The sequence below is a fragment of the Maylandia zebra genome, linkage group LG7 (assembly GCF_041146795.1).
Source record: "Maylandia zebra isolate NMK-2024a linkage group LG7, Mzebra_GT3a, whole genome shotgun sequence".
Lineage (NCBI taxonomy): Eukaryota > Metazoa > Chordata > Actinopteri > Cichliformes > Cichlidae > Maylandia > Maylandia zebra.
Genome location: NC_135173.1, coordinates 8813861 through 8829970, shown reverse-complemented (window position 1 = coordinate 8829970; position 16110 = coordinate 8813861). Strand labels below are relative to the sequence as shown.

At 37.6% G+C, this 16110-nt stretch overlaps 1 protein-coding gene across 3 annotated transcripts; it reads left to right on the top strand.

Annotated features, from left to right (window-relative positions):
- The first annotated feature begins 2793 nt into the window (after positions 1–2793).
- kras (v-Ki-ras2 Kirsten rat sarcoma viral oncogene homolog) lies at positions 2794–15269 on the top strand. Of its 3 annotated transcripts, none has more exons than XM_012922494.4 (6): positions 2794–3056; positions 5224–5341; positions 6057–6235; positions 8391–8550; positions 10934–11049; positions 12819–15269. In XM_012922494.4, exons 2-6 carry the CDS (start codon positions 5231–5233, stop codon positions 12934–12936), a joined length of 684 nt encoding a protein of 227 aa, XP_012777948.1. In that variant the 5' UTR covers positions 2794–3056; positions 5224–5230; the 3' UTR covers positions 12937–15269. The 3 variants fall into 3 exon arrangements, with proteins under 3 accessions (XP_012777948.1, XP_004563508.1, XP_004563509.1); XM_004563451.3 differs by having other exon boundaries at positions 2796–3056; positions 10934–11057; positions 12820–15269; XM_004563452.4 differs by lacking the exon at positions 10934–11049 and having other exon boundaries at positions 2799–3056; positions 12820–15269.
- The last annotated feature ends 841 nt before the right edge of the window (positions 15270–16110 follow it).

The following is a 16110-nucleotide window of genomic DNA, read 5'->3' as shown; positions in this document are numbered from 1 at the left end:
GCACCAAAAGAGTGAAAATAGACATTTAAACACCATCGTGTTTTACTTCCAGTTCTGTTGAGACACCATAAAGGCAAGCTCACATAAAGAGCTGATAAATCATCATTGTATCATCTAACTGAAAAAAAAGTCAAATTGGTGCTCTGGACACTTTTATTTTCAAACAACATCATTTACACTGTCAAATATTCATATTAGAAATCACGTGAATGAATTTGTAGGCTGCATTTACATTCCCTCAGTTTCTTGCAAATACACAGCATGTAGATGCATTCAAACTGATGCAAATGATGAAGATGAGCCTACAGCAGTGAGACCGCGTATAAACGGAGGCTTAGTGCCCTCTTGTGACAAAACAGACTTTCCTCTTAAATTCTTAAGGACAGAGAAGTGGTGCAATCAGTGGTTTAAGTGCTCTTAACCAACACGTCTGGTGAGGTTTACATTACTTCATCCGAGGTTTGGTATAAATGTATACATTTTTATTTTACTGATGTGCATAATCGCTTTTGTAATAACCAATTTGATCTTTGCCAAATTGCTTTCAAAACTAAAGCACAGTGGACTGTGTCAGCAAGTATAATGTCTGATATATATATATAAAGGTCTGTTAGATCATTTTCAACATATATTGTGATCTTTAAAATATATATTTAGTCACTTTATATTCTTGGATTATTGTACACAAGCTTTTTATTCTACATTAGGTGTCTCTTCATTGGATATATCACCAGCTGCACAAGGCAACCCTATGATCAATGGCTAGGTGCTAAAATTCTGATATGGACTTGGGTACTAGGGTACTTTGACTGTAGGACCAACATATAGGATACTGATCTAAAAAGTTATGGAACACTTTTTGTTGTTATTATTATTTTTAATCCAGCCCTGGAAGGATTGATGATTTTGTTCTCAGAAATGAGACACTACATGTGGGGGTCAGCGGTAGTTCAGACCATCTACTAATCAGAAGGTCGCTTGGTTGATTCCCGGCTCTTCTAGTCCATGTGTTGAGATATCCTTGTATCAGTTGGACTGTGTGTGTGTGACTGTTAGACAAGAACTCCTTAGTCATATATAAAAGTGAGGTGTGAACGAGACTTAAGTAAAAAGTGCTTTGAGTGCTCAAATTGAGTAAAATGTGTCATAGCACAGAAGCTTCTTTAATGTGCAGTTAAATACTTGGAGAGTGACACATTGGTTTTTGTAGTTTTGCCCCTGTGTGACACCACTGTAGAATCTAAATCAAACAATCGAGATGTGACTTGAGTACAGATTTTTAGCTTAGCAAAAAAAGAAAAAAGACATTAACTATTGAAGAATTAAAGCGTTTCATTAATATGACAATTGTCCACCAAAATTAAAAAATTTGTATCTTTGTCCAAAAACTTATGGACGTGATTTTACTGATGAACATGTGGCTGGAACATGCCTGTCACTGTGGAAATTACTTTTTGTCCAAAATTTGCTCTCATGTCTGCAAATAACAGTGCCTTTGATATGTGTAGTTCAATGGTGATACTATAGTTAGAGTTTCGTTGGTAGATAGGAGGTTGTTTTTTTTTGTTCAATTAACATTTGAACCGTGTATGACTTTGAAAAGAGGGAACTTAAGAGTTCTCTCTTTTAACTACTTCCTTAGTTTTACACACTGTATATTTTTTTGAGATGTAGATACAATGCAGCATTTTCTCTGACACTAATGTAAAATTCCAGGCACAGATTATGATAATTACTGTTATTTGCTCACAGTATAATGAATGATGCGACCTTAATACGTTTGAGCATTTGATTATAGTCTTTTTCAGCTGTAAAGTTACCTCTTACCTGCACCTCTCTGACCTGGCATCTTTTAAAGTAATGAAAAAGTGATTAAAAATTGAAAAAGTGATTCAGATATTCTCAATTTACACATTTGTTTCACAGATGATCTCTAAATCCAGCAGCACATGGAATTGAGAGCTCAATAGTGCCCTCTAGCGTGTCTGTTGTACAATGTGAAAGCAATGCATTGGGTTTTAAAAACAACGTCATATTATTTTACGGTACAAGAACGTATTATGTTTGCTGCATGTTATTTATTTAATGTTATTAGTATAAGGTCCCAGACAGAATCCACTAAAAACAACCTTTCTGGTACAATGGGCAATAATCCTCATGACTAAAAGAGAAAACAAAACAAAACAAGAAACAAACAAAACATGCTATATGCTGTTCTTTCCTTTTATCCTTAAACATAAGTTTGGGTTTTGTGTCCGTCTTTTGTTACGAACGCCTGCACATGCAGTGCGCAGGAGGAACCCTTGTGAACACGTAGGAAAACTGACAAGGGATTGCCAAATCATTTTCCTGCCTGGGAATGACGTCCGTCCTGCACATTCCAGTTATATTTAGAGCCTATAAATAAGCTCGTGGAGTGCCCCCTAGGCTTTGTTGACTGCAGGCAGCAGCAGTCAGAGCACAAGTCCTACAAATTGTGACCTTTGTGGGTATATCAATGAAATCATTAATCATTTCAATCATTAAAGTATTGATATGAACCTCTCACTCTGGTTAAAAAATAATAATTTTAAAAACATACATATGTGAATTAAAAAAGACAGGTAACATCTCCACTACTAGTAGAATAATCAGTGCTTATATAAATCTAGTCATAAATGAAAACTGTGTAAAAGAGCCGCAATGCGCACACAAATGACAAAGTACAGTGTATTACAACTCATATTGCGACACATACACACATCGAGAGATAAATGCCCCAGACCGGTTGAAATCCTGCTATGGTTTATGGGTAAAAGTACGCCTGGTATCCGCCCATATACGCGTAAAGCAGGCCAGACGGAGCAGCTAGGCCGGGGCGCTGGATCAAATGGAAAGTTCAATCGATTAATTTGCTCACTTTTTCGCATGTTCTCTCTTGCTTGTGAACCGACGACAGATCAACTTAAATGCGGGGGTTTTGGTGAGAAATAGGAAATGCAGAGATCGTGTGAAACGAGAGGAATATCAGCTTGACTCGGTCGCTACTTCGGACGCGGAACTCCACTCAGTAAAAGGTAAAACAAATGGAGGAGATTATTACATGTTGGGCCCCCTTTCCTTTTTTTTTGTAGTGCTTGTCGAAACATTGTTTTCACTAATGTAGTTAGTCGGTCACCGTGCCCGCTATCTAAACACTAAACAACACCGCTATAGTGGTATTATTCATTTTCGGTTTTTTGAACTTAACTACGCCCAATTGTTAACCTACCGTCTGGCCCTGCAACGCAGACCTGTGAGCTAGCTTACCAATGGCGGCTTCAAAATCTGGCACCCTTCCCCTTTGAATGAATGATAACGAGTGTGTCGGGGTAGGCGGTGCAGCCAGTGCTCCTTTTAATGAATTACATTTTTATAATACGTTAAGTTAGCTGATGTGGTCTCATGGTGAGTTTACTTTCGAGGCTGTTGGCGAGCTCCAATGCTAAGCTTGCTAGCAGCACAGCAGCCCGGTGCTCAGACGGTTTCACACAGCCTTTATGGTAACCCTGTAGTCGCAAAGCGGTGAATTTAAATCAAAATCCCTGTTGACTTTTAAGTATGCTACTGATGCTTCTACCTGTTGAAGCATGATAGGTGGTCTTTCATTGAAAAGCTAAATCACGTAGCCGGCTAACCGTTCCAAACTAGCATAACGATATGTTTGCTAATAAATATCGACAAGTCTTCTTGTGAAATAGGTGATTTATTTTTTCTCCCGCAGTGATATTCAGTTCAGTGGGTTTTTTTTCTTCTTCTTCCTCTATTGGGAATGTCCTTGATTTCAGGAATGTCAACATAAAGTTGGATGCACTGCATGCCATTAATGGGTTCAGTTTAAGGCAAGCTACAGCCACGAGTGGCACACTCCTATCTTAAGGAAATAAGGTTTCCATCGACCTTCCACAGCTTCAAAACTTTGCCACAGTTTGAAGCAGATATCATTCACTGTATTAAAAAATTAAAAAAAAAGAATCTCAATCCTTAAAACGCAAATTATATTTTCTTACTGGAGTACAAGAGCTAAATTCCTTATTTTTAAATTGTTGTTTGTTGCTTGACAGCTTGCTGTATTCATTCATTTTCCACTTTCACTGACTAGTATGCTGCAAAGTGACAGCATAGACATAGAGACGTGAAAGCCATGTGGCACACTCAGAGGAATCTCCATTGACACTGGAATTGGTCTTGTCTGTTCAGGTTAAAGATGAGGTTGTTTCTTTACAGATGGCATCCTCATCAATGACATGTGTAAGTCACTTAGTGTGTAGATGAAATAATGGGGGACAATTTTATAAAGAAAAGTGTTGTGAGCACAAACTAGTTTATTAGTAGTTGGGCAAATGCATAGCATTCTAGACATAGCAATAATATTTAGTGGCACTCCTCCCTGACTGCAGGCTCAGCTGAGCTTTCTGTGCTGTAGCCTCTGAAAAGACCAGCAACTACTATTGATGTGTTCCGCTCCACACAGCAGACAGACAGCAGAGACCCTCCCAGTTGCCTGTCAATTTTGGAGCCTTAATGTAATGTCATGGATTTCTGCCTGGGGTTGGCGTCTGTTGTGGAGCTGTCACTCAGAAAACACTACTGAATTTAGACATTTAATTATATATACGCATAATCTCATCTTTATGCATTTTATTTCACGTTTGATGTTTCTGACAATTTTCAGAGACAGCAATTTCAATTGATTATTTAAAGAATATTTGATAATATAGCAGCTTTTTGTGAATCCATTTGGGTTTTTTCTGTTTATACCCTCCATTTGCATACAAACACATGCAGATTAACCATCTATTGTGTTTGTGGCAAGCTTCTTCTACAAGCCTCTTGGTTAATACTAAAATGGGCATTTTCTCTGTGAAAAGCAAACTAAACTTGGTGTGAAATCTAATTTCCCAGTGATTCAGGTGTGTTATTAAACGAATAGCTGAGGGCGAGTTGAGTTACTCACTGGAAGTGGTGTTCATATATTAATATCTTCTCATTCTGCCAGTCCTGAGTGTGCAGATTTCCAGTAAACAAACGGGTTGTTGTACAGAAATGACAATGTTTGAATGCGATTAGATTGTAAAATTGTTTTAAGTGGAAAATGCACGAGGCATTGATTGTGCACCAGATAAACTAATACTTTCCATTTGACTTTCACTGAAGATAATCATATAATGAGATTGTATTTTTGTTTTGTTTTTTAACTTGCAGGTGAATCATGACAGAATATAAACTGGTTGTGGTGGGAGCTGGTGGCGTTGGCAAAAGCGCACTTACCATTCAGCTCATCCAGAATCACTTCGTGGATGAATATGACCCCACCATTGAGGTAAAGGAAAAATATAGAATGTTTCTGTTCCTGTGTCTTTGTGTATGTGTCGACATATGAAAGGGGGCAGCACAAGTTGTAAGTCCTGTTTTTATATATATATATATATATATATGTGTATATATTCACAAAAATGAGTTGCAACAGGTTTTACTGGTTTAAGCTTTAAAGAGAGACTCCAAACAGGTTTTCTAGAACTTTCAATGGATGTCTTCCTGCCCGAGCTCTCAAAAGGCCAGTGATCAAACTAAGTCCCATCATGATTTCAATCAATTATTGATTTGTTGCTGGAGGTTAGACCATTGATATAGATTAAATAGAAGATGGCATCCAAAGGTATGGCTGTTCACTGGAGCAAAGAGTAATTATTTGTGTTAGATGGGATTGAGTGTAGTTATCAGTGTAATAAAAAGCTGGAGTACGTCGACACGGTAGAAATGAGCTCATTGTAATGTGAGGTCTGCTGAAAAATGAAGTGCCCTACTGGTGTAGTGAACAGAAGATGCCCTGTGGTATCTTTTATTGAAATCATCTCATAGCTTTAAGTATCGTAATTATTAGATTAAAAATGCGATATCATCGGTAAATCACACTCAGCCAACACATTTAGAGTAACTTAAAATCTATTTAAAAATTATTAAATAAGCTATCATCTCATTGTATTACATCTCTTAAAACCACTAAATTCCAGGATTCTCATGTGTTTTGCTTCCAGGACTCTTACAGAAAGCAGGTAGTCATTGACGGAGAGACATGTCTACTGGACATCCTGGACACAGCAGGTCAGGAGGAGTACAGCGCCATGAGGGATCAATACATGAGGACAGGGGAGGGTTTCCTCTGTGTCTTTGCCATCAACAATACCAAGTCCTTTGAAGACATTCACCACTATAGGTGAGCTAGGGGAGAAATTGCCTCATGTCTTTGTAACCAGTATGTAGTAGTTTACTTAAAACTAAGAAATAACATGCTGTATTTTGAAGTCACTAAAGTGTATATTTAAAAATGTATATTTTTTTATATATATGGGGTGCAATGATACGCAAAATTCACGGTTTGGTTCGATACTTTGGTGTCACGGTTCGATATTTTTTCGATACAAAAAATGTTCATGCCTTTTTAATTTTTAATTTATTAAAATTATAAATGTATATTTTAACTCAAAAGTACAGTTTTTAAATTTAATGTTGCTGAAACAACAAAATAAAAAAAATAAATCTATCTGATCGAGAAATCACTCATCTTTGGAAAAGAGAGTTTATTACAGAGAAATGGCTCTTTCCAAAATAAAAGCTATACTATAGCCTTCTTCTGGGGTATATTCTCAGCAGCATATTAAACATATCAGGTCCCCATAAGGAGAATCATGTGCTAAAGGCTGTCTAAATGACTCGGCTAAAGTTTGTAGCATGCGTGCTTGTTGTTTTTGCCTGCTTCCACTTGTCTTTGCACTAGGATGATGTCGGTGTAAATGTGCAGTCATATTCGTTGTTCCCACTAGTGCTGTCAGCGTTAATCTTGTTAAAATGACATTAACACCATAACGCGTCAAATCTCCGTTAACAAGTTACCGCGGATCGCTCCGTGCGTGGGGCTGGACGGCGTCAACACGTAAACGGCTAACTGCGCTAACGCACTAGTTCCCACAAATTGAGCATTGCGTGGCACATCCGACATTAGGGGTGGGGGAAACAAATCGATACTGTGTAGTATCGTGATATTTTGTTTGCTAATAATGTATCGATACAGGGACAGCAGAAATCGATATTTTGTTACAAAAAAGTTTTTATGCTCTGACTTCAGAGCATGTTGATCAGCTCCTTTTTCTGAGCAAGAATCCTGACATTCCTTCACTGTCCAAATGTGTTTAACTTTTTTTTGGCAGCAATAAACATGACAGTTTACTTATTTTAATTTAAGACGTTTTTTTTTTTAAAATTAAGTTTAAAACTTTTTTTATTTAATGTAAAATTATATTTTGTTTTAATTTACTTTCAAATTCTTCAGTTGCTGAATGGGGTGCATAGTTTTCACAAATTGCATAGTTCAGAATAGCTATAATTGTACCAGATGGTTGCATTCAGTTAAGTTGGACTAGACTGTAATACAAACCGTTCAGTTTGTCAACAATAAAACTGACTGAAATGAGAGAGAGACTGAGTGCGAGACTTTGATATTAGATAAAATGAATATTGATAAAGTTTACCTTTATGTACAGAATCTAACTATTGCAAAATATTTTTAAAAATTGCAATAATATCGTATCGTGGGATGTATGGTGACTCCCACCTCTATCCGACATACTGTTTTACTTTTGTCCATGACGCGCTTACCATCAGGGTCATGCTTCACATGAAAACCAAGATAGTTCCAAACGCCAGATCTGAATGAGGGTGGGGGAGGTTCAATTTCGGGTAGCATTGAGGCAGTTGCCATGTTGCAAGGAGCTTAGCTTCTGTCTTGCTAGCTTGCGCTGCGCTCAGTGGATCTGCACTCGACAGTGCAGCCTAGGCGGGGTAGTCGAACACAGATCCACTGAGCGCTCAACACAGACAGCATCGTCAGAAGAAGAGTTGATAAAATAAATAAATGTTTTATTGTTCAATACATATGCGTACCGAACCGAAAGCACTGTATCGAACGGTTCAATATCGATACCAGTATCATTGCTATTTATTTATTTAGTTTTTTTTTTTTTTTTACTGTAGCAACCCCCCTGCCCCCAACTTACTGATATACTAAAATATTGTAAATATATGGGATCTTCTATTAAAATGTACAAAAACACTGTAGGAATTACAACTACAGCAGAATATGTGTATCAGTGTTCTGTAAGGGGCTGAGCTTAAGTCATTAATGTTCTTGTTTCTGAAAACTACAGCAACACTTGCAGTTTATAGAAAGTCATTCTGTACACTACAAGTGTTTTGTGTGTTCAGTGTGGTTTGTTTGTACAGTGTTTTCTAACATCGTATTACGTAGCCAATGGAGTACTACACAAGTAAAATGAAACTAAAACTGCAATTCTGTTCTGGCTGTGAATGTGTAGAGAACAGATTAAGCGGGTGAAGGACTCTGAGGACGTCCCCATGGTGCTGGTGGGGAACAAGTGTGACCTCCCGTCCCGGACAGTGGACACAAAGCAGGCTCAGGACTTAGCACGTAGCTACGGCATTCCCTTTATTGAGACCTCAGCCAAAACCAGACAGGTGAGAATCCCAACAACAGACTGAGTGTTGTCCTCAAGACTCAAAGTGGCTCATTTGTCAACTCTGTCACTAAACTGTTGTGGGATTGAACTGGAGGTATGGAGAGCATGTTAAATGGTGTGGAGGTGCATGTGGTCTCAGGGTTATTGGTCGTTTTGTCATTTCCATAAATGTTCCTTTCGTATCAAATTGTTTTTTCAGAAAAGGTAAGCTAATGGTAATTTTGGTAACGCAGCTGGATGATTTTGGGAAATGGATCACAAGAATGTGATTGTATCATGAGGGATTATTGATTTGTGTTGCTATCTCTGTTGGTCCCTTTTTTTTGTTTTTTTGTTTTTTTTTTCTTAAATGATTATCTTGCTTGAAATTGTCTCAGGTAACACGCTGTGCATCATTAAATCTTTTTTGGTTAATTTAAATTTAATGGGTGACAATGTAATCATTGCATGCTGCTTTGTCACGGATATGTGAATTAAATCATTATTAGCCCACCTGCAAAGGATCCTGCTTTATAAATAATCAGCAAATCGGTGTCAGGGACTCTGCATGAAAGGGCAAAGTGTCGGAAATTAATCAGAGGGTTAATGATTCTGCTTACTGGTTGCTGTGTCTGGGGTTTTGGAAGATTTTGCTGTGATATCAGTGGTGTGTGTGTTGTGGGCATGGCTTTAGGTAGCAGACTGGCTATTGGAGTGATCTGTAAGTGCATTTTAGTGTTCTCTGATCTGGGGTGAATCATAGTTCCTTTTGGTGCAGGGAAGTTCAGTGTCCACACAGTGCTGCTTCTATTAGAACCGGAACTATTACATTTATTTGAAGCCACTCATGGCTACTCTTAAATAATTTAATCTTCTCTGGAAATGCACGATGGGCACAATATACAATTTTTAAATGATACCAAACAAATACTGTTACCACTCGCCCACTGCAAGCTTGGAAGGTGTCTGTTTTTAAAACGGCATACAGTTTTGGAACTTGCACACGTTACATGAATAACGAAGGAGGTTTTGGACACACCAACACAGTCCTCGCTCACGACTTACCCTGCTTGCCGCATTTGTCATCTTGAAAAATAAAGTTCTAGAGAAGCATTTAAGCTTGTTCTGCTGGAAGTAATGGTAACTCCATTTCAGATTCCCAAATGCATCTGCTAAAAATGAGATTTTCACTGAATCATCTAAAATTGGCTGTGGTGCAGAGGCCAGAGGGGATAATTGGCTAAATTAAAATCTGGTGGCTTGAGCTTTGCTGCTTTTTTTTTTTTTTTTTTTTTTTTTTTTAAATATGCAATTTAAAAAAAAAAAAAAAAAAAGCAAATATATTCGTATTGTGACATTTTTATTATGACTGTAAAGTTTAACTGCGTCTTACATAGTTGTAAAGGTATCATATTCATAACAATCTGTCCACAAGCAGATATAAAACCACAAGCTAAAGCAAAGAGAGCCGCCTTGTCTTAGTCCTCACTACAGTAGATGTCTCAGGGATCTTATTTACCATCACAGAACACTTGCATACATGTACTCAGAAGGTGAAAATAAGAGCAGCCACACTGGTAATCAAAATTCTGAACCACTCCTGCACCATATTACACCTCTCCACTGTCTGTTTACAGTTGTGGTCAGAAGTTTACACAAACTCAACAAATTCTGCCAAGAAGGGTGGTCAGCAATCCAGCCAGAACTATGCCAGAAGCGTGTTGATGGCTGGTGTCTGGTTGAGGTGCAACTCAAGAAGGGACATTTAGCCAAATATTAGTGGGGGCGTGTCTTTGTATTTGAGCCTGTGTGGATTAGAGAAAACTAAAATGAACTCAAAGCTCAAGCTTAAAGATGTATGCTGTACAATCAATTGAAAGAAAAAAATAATGGCCCAAAATTATCAGGACATTCATGCCCATGATAAGTGAATTAAAACTTCTGACTACAACTGTATACATATACTCAATGCGTTGCACTTGTTTTGGACTGATGTAGCTGAATACACTGCTTCTGTCAGTTTCAATGTGGATGGAAAAGTAAGGAGACTACAGTGCATCATTGCTTAATAGTAGTCAGGTCAGGCAACATACTGAATCAAAGTATTTGTTTTCTGAATGACTTAATATTTATTTCCTCTCCTTAAAAACACTCAAATTATCTTTTTAAAGATATGGAGGGGGGGGGGAAATCAACATTTATATTCATCCATATCCCAAGATTTTGAAATAAAGTGTTATGCAGAGGATTAGGCAGGGCAAACTTTGCAAGTAGACCTGCACCGCCAGTTTGCTTTACTCCTTCGTATTTGTAGTTTGTAACAAATGCATCCAAATAGTATGTCCTCCCCCCTCCTCCTGTGTATTCCTCAACATTGAGGAAAGTTGTGTTTCATACTGCAGAGAGTGGAAGATGCCTTTTACACTCTGGTACGGGAGATCAGGCTGTACCGGGTCAATAAGATCAGCAAGGAAGAAAAGACTCCGCGCTGTGTCAAGCTTAAAAAGTGTGTTGTGATGTGAAGGGGTAAGTGTATGCAGCCGCACACCCACCAGCTCTGCGTGTGTGTTGTTAGTGGGAATTGTGGTGAAGGAAATGGAAGAAGACACTCAGTGAGGAGCTGGTGCTTCACATGTTCTCAAAGCTAACCTGCTGGTTTCTATTGGGGCTGTGGTGTGAGTCTAACATGAGGCTGAGGCAGCTGATGATTCCTGTCCTTTCAGTGTTTCTGTGTATCATGGTTGATTTTATTGAGTTTGTTTTCACACTGGATTGGTTTACTGAGCCTAAAGAACTTTGATCTATGCAAGCTAGTCTACTTTCACACTGGTGGACATTTGCATTATGCCTTCCTCATATAGGGGTGGGGATTTTTTTTTTTTCTCCCCTTATTTCCATTATGAATGATGACTGTGCTTATTGAGAGATGTCAGAAAAATTGAACGCTGTAAGTAGAAAAAGCACGACTGAAGTAACAGTCTGCATAGAGTGAGAAATGTTACAAAAAAACCCAAACAAGTGCCTACCTTATTGCTCAACTCGAGCATAAAAACTAACACAGCACCAGGTTTGGGTTTGTTTTCCGACTGTAAAGCTGGGAGTCTGTTTTCTGTCCTGTTTTAATCCAAACACGACTACTGAAATACATTTTCCTATAATGAAAGAAACCTTCTTTCTGCACTTTGGCAGCCAGACCTTTTCCTTTTAGTCAACCTGGAAAGGGGTCTGCACTTGTGTTCACACAGTCAGATTTCCAGGCTAACCGTTCCTAGATTCAGACTACCAGTGTGAAAGTGTCCTAATGGGCTGAAATCAGCATGAACAATGGGGTTTTTGGGCTGGTTTAGCCATCATGTGTGATTAGAGGATGTTACTGCAAACATTGGACTGAATCATTTGCTGGAATGTGTTTCTGCGAAGGATGCGCTTTGAGAAAATGGCAGAGATGTGTCGTCAACAAATTGTGTGCGTGTGGTTTTAAGGCAATTTTTCCTGCTGATATAAATCCCTTCTTCTTTACTCTGTTTTGTTTTCCTGCTGTCTTTGTCAAAACCTTAAATTGGCCTCAGGCTCTTTACTCTACTGCTCCTTACAGATTATTGTCACATTTACACACCGTTCAAAATGTTCATCACACATTTACGTCAGTGTGCCATTAAAACGACACTTGCTGCATTTCCATGGAGCCTGTTACTCACCAATAATCTGAATAGGATCTTTGTGAGAGAATAAAAGCCTAATTTAAATACCTCTGTCAGAATAAATTGGTGTATTTATATAAAAACAAAACAAAGTTTTATTACCCCTTTAACTCTTTTTTTATTATTTTTTTATTTTATTTTTTAAAAGGGCTAATTTAAATTTGTTTATTCATTGCTTGTGAGAGCACTTTTCCCAGCGGTGCATCTTTTCCACTGGAACTATATTTTATGAATACTTCAGGTACATACATTTTAAATCCTGTACTGGTGCCAGACTGTGCTGATGACATTGAGAAATGAAGCCCATGTAACTGCAGCCACTGTCTTTGATGTCAGTGGAAGCACCACTGACTTTTATTCTGAAACACACATTTTATTCAGCATGTCCTAAATGGTTCGAATCGGATTGATCCCCCGAATTGTGTCTCATTTACAGAATGTACACTTAATCAGAAAACGGTGTATTTAAAATGGACAGACTTTTTATTTGGAGATTTTGATTCACTTTTAGTAGACAAGTTTACACAGTGCAGTCATGAACAAAGCTTCTTAACTCTAACGGTGCACACTCTCTGCTTGTTTTCCAGGGCGTCGACGATGCCTTTTACACGTTAGTGCGAGAAATCCGGAAGCATAAGGAGAAGATGAGCAAGGAGGGCAAAAAGAAGAAAAAGAAGTCCAAGACAAAGTGTACAATTATGTGAATAATGATTCCCTTTTAAGACAAAAAAATGCAACTATGTTGAACAGTTCAAGTAATACATTTTGTACATTACACTAAATTATTAGCCTATTTCTCCATACCCACACAATACTAAACCTGAACTGAATTTTCTGCCTTTTCTTTTTTTTTTCTCTTCTTATTTGCTTCTTTGGACACCAATAAGCTTCATTTTCAGTTTAGTGCCAGTTGCCCACAATATGGGTTCAAGAGCCTGATGAATTTAGGATTGTTATTTTTTTAAATGATAATGCTGATTTGGAGCATTTTACAGAGCTGGGAGCCAATTGCATTGCAAATTATGTTTAACAAATTATTCATTAAACCGTGAGTTAATTTTCTCTTTGCTTGAAAGGTCATGTTCTCTAATGACCTTTTTAAAAGTATGGGATGCCAAAGAATGAATTTTCATCCCGCTCACGTAGACAATATGGATATGAAGAAAGGACCAACAGTCAGCCAGATGAGATCCAATCCCAGCCCCCGTGTTTTGTCCCCGTCTCTAACGACCTCTAGGTATGACTTAGCTATGCCACTGATAAGTATGCATGCAAACTCCTACTCATCTCTGAATGTTTTAACACCTTCATTAGTTATTAATTAATTTGTCTTTTCTTAGTACTGTGTGTTCTTGCCATGAGGTGAGAGAGATTTTTTTTTTTTTCCTTTTTGCATGAATTATGTCCTAGAAGACATGGGTAAACTGCCTCTGGTCGATGGATTAAACGAAGCCAGCGATAAAGAAGTCTGACTCGGTTGGACATAGTCTAGTTTTTTTGAAAGTAGTTTTTTGCTTTTGTGAGAAATAAATCTGCCTTTTTTTTCTTTTTTTTTTTTAAAGCAGAAATTCTAAGCAAGATATATATTTGAACCCATTTTTGTCTTAATAAGATGGGACTAGCAGCCACATTATGAGGGTCATTTTGTGTTGCCTTTTTTGACTTTGGTTAAAAGTTTCCTGCTTTTCTTTAGGCTAAGATTTGACTGTAGGATTGTTTTGATTCATCCTGACAAATAATCATTTCATCAATATATGCTCAAAAACAGCTGTTAACAGCTGTCCTCCTCCTTGTGGACTTCGTATTTGACCGTAATGTTTAGGTTCACTGCATAATTTAAGGTTTGTCCAGCAGCAGAACATAAGAGGCCACGGAGGTGTCTTGCGCACTAACTTCTTTGCTTGTGAGCAGCTAGAAAGCAGAACGAATCCTTTACGCAGCTGTCAAGAATATTTGTCTTGGTGTGGAGTCACAGAGGTTGTTCAAAATGTTGTCCAAATAAATTTTCAGATTTTGTTTAGCTTTTCGAAGAGGGTTTTGTTTTTTTCTTTCTTCCCTTCTCTCTCCTACTCCTTGGATTCTTTTGCTTGAGTGTTGAAATTGTTTGTTGGCTTGCCTTTCAACAAAAATGATTGTCCAGCAAAATAATTTTTCTTTTTTTTTTTTTTTCTCTCATAAAATGTGTTTAGCGTGGCGATGCAACTGGAACGGATGTTTGTAAATGAGGCAATAATTGCCATAAAATTGGTTCTTAGATTAAATCGTCTGACTTTATTACAAAAATAATAAAAAGTCCAGTTTCCTTCTGGGGTCAACCCCAATTTCACCATTTTCCATTGTATTTACAAACTGCTCATCTGGGTTTTTTAAATTTGCCTTTTATCTTTGCATTAGGTGCTACATATAGATGTTGGAAGAGCCGAAACATCATTTATTTTTCCCCCGTGTACTCTAGAGATACACAAAATGCTCTTCTAGGGGAGCGTTGTTATTCCCACAAAAAGTGATGTTTTGCTTTCAGGATTAATGGATTTTGACCCAGTTTATTATTACCTCTTTTGCTTTCTTTTTTTCTTTTTCTTTCATGAAGTAGATGATAACTGTTGATGCAATTTTTAATTATGGAACCCTCCTGTCCACAATACTGTTTCACAAGTAGTTTTACTGTAATGTTTGAAATATTCCTCTTCCTTTTAATGGGTGCCAACAGCTGATTTCTGAAATGTATCATTTATACCTGGATCGTATTTTAACAACCTTTGTATAGTTGTGATAATGAGAGGTGCATATTTTGTAAATTGTGCTTCATTTCATTTGTGTCTACATGAATGTTGCTTTAATGGAGTTTCGCTCCGCTCTCTGTATGTGAACAGCGAGTGTGACTGGGGTCCAGGTTTAGGGAAGTGAATGAATGACCACTTTACATCATACCTGTGGTGGGCAATGTAGAGTGGTGATCTAATCTCAAATGAGTCTATTTTGCCATAAATCTCACCACTCCTATTTAATGTGTAATAAAGAACAAAGTAAAGAGGAACCCAACTATTTTTTTTTTTTTTTTTTTTTTTTTCTGTTTCCTTCATGTTTTTCCTCCTCTTCAATTTGAATGATCTGATTAGTTTTTTTTTTCCATCACAGCACAACGAACGGCTGGAGAATAGGAGAATGTAACTGCAGTATTGACACAAATTTGCAGTGATTAAAAATAGGATCTCATTTTGTTCTTCTGATATTTGAAGACTTCGCCAGTCTTCCCAGTAGATGGCACTGTTCACTCAGTTTGAAAAGTATTACAGATGACAAGGAGCAGCTCTGAAGGCGCATTTCTCCATCTGCTCGCACTTGCTGTAGAGTCAGCCGTGTTCTACCTGGTACATTTTAAAGAATATAAAAGCACTAAATATACTCAAGTCACAGCACAAATATTTACTTTTATTCATTTTGAAAATCATGGACAGGCATTTATGACAAGAATTAACCTCATGTACTGTCATCAGGTTCATTGCGTGCATGAATTAAGTTGATATATTTTAATATGTATAAACAAAAACATGCCAGTTTCATTAGGCCATGATGCACAGTTCTAACAAAGCAAAAGCTCCACACTTGAGGTTTTATTTGGGAGTCAGTCCAGAGTCCTGATTTGGTAAGAAAGCTCAGCTTTAAATATACACACGATCACATTTGTCTTGTATCCTTTCTTTGAAATAGCTTGATCTTATTCTCCAGGTTTAACATAATGAGCTCTTAATGTTATTTCATCTGAATGAAACCGGTTCAGTGCAGGCACCTTGACAGGAATCTAATTTTAACTAATTATGTTTGCAAAGTCCAAACAGTTGGTTAAAACCTATTTTAGCTCATTAAATTTGCTAAAT

Coding starts and splice junctions, on each gene's coding strand:
- kras (XM_012922494.4), top strand. CDS start 5,231: ATGACAGAATATAAACTGGTTGTGGTGGGAGCTGGTGGCGTTGGCAAA. Junction 6,236..8,390: donor GAAGACATTCACCACTATAG/GTGAGCTAGGGG, acceptor GTGAATGTGTAG/AGAACAGATTAAGCGGGTGA. Junction 11,050..12,818: donor CTTAAAAAGTGTGTTGTGAT/GTGAAGGGGTAA, acceptor GCTTGTTTTCCA/GGGCGTCGACGATGCCTTTT.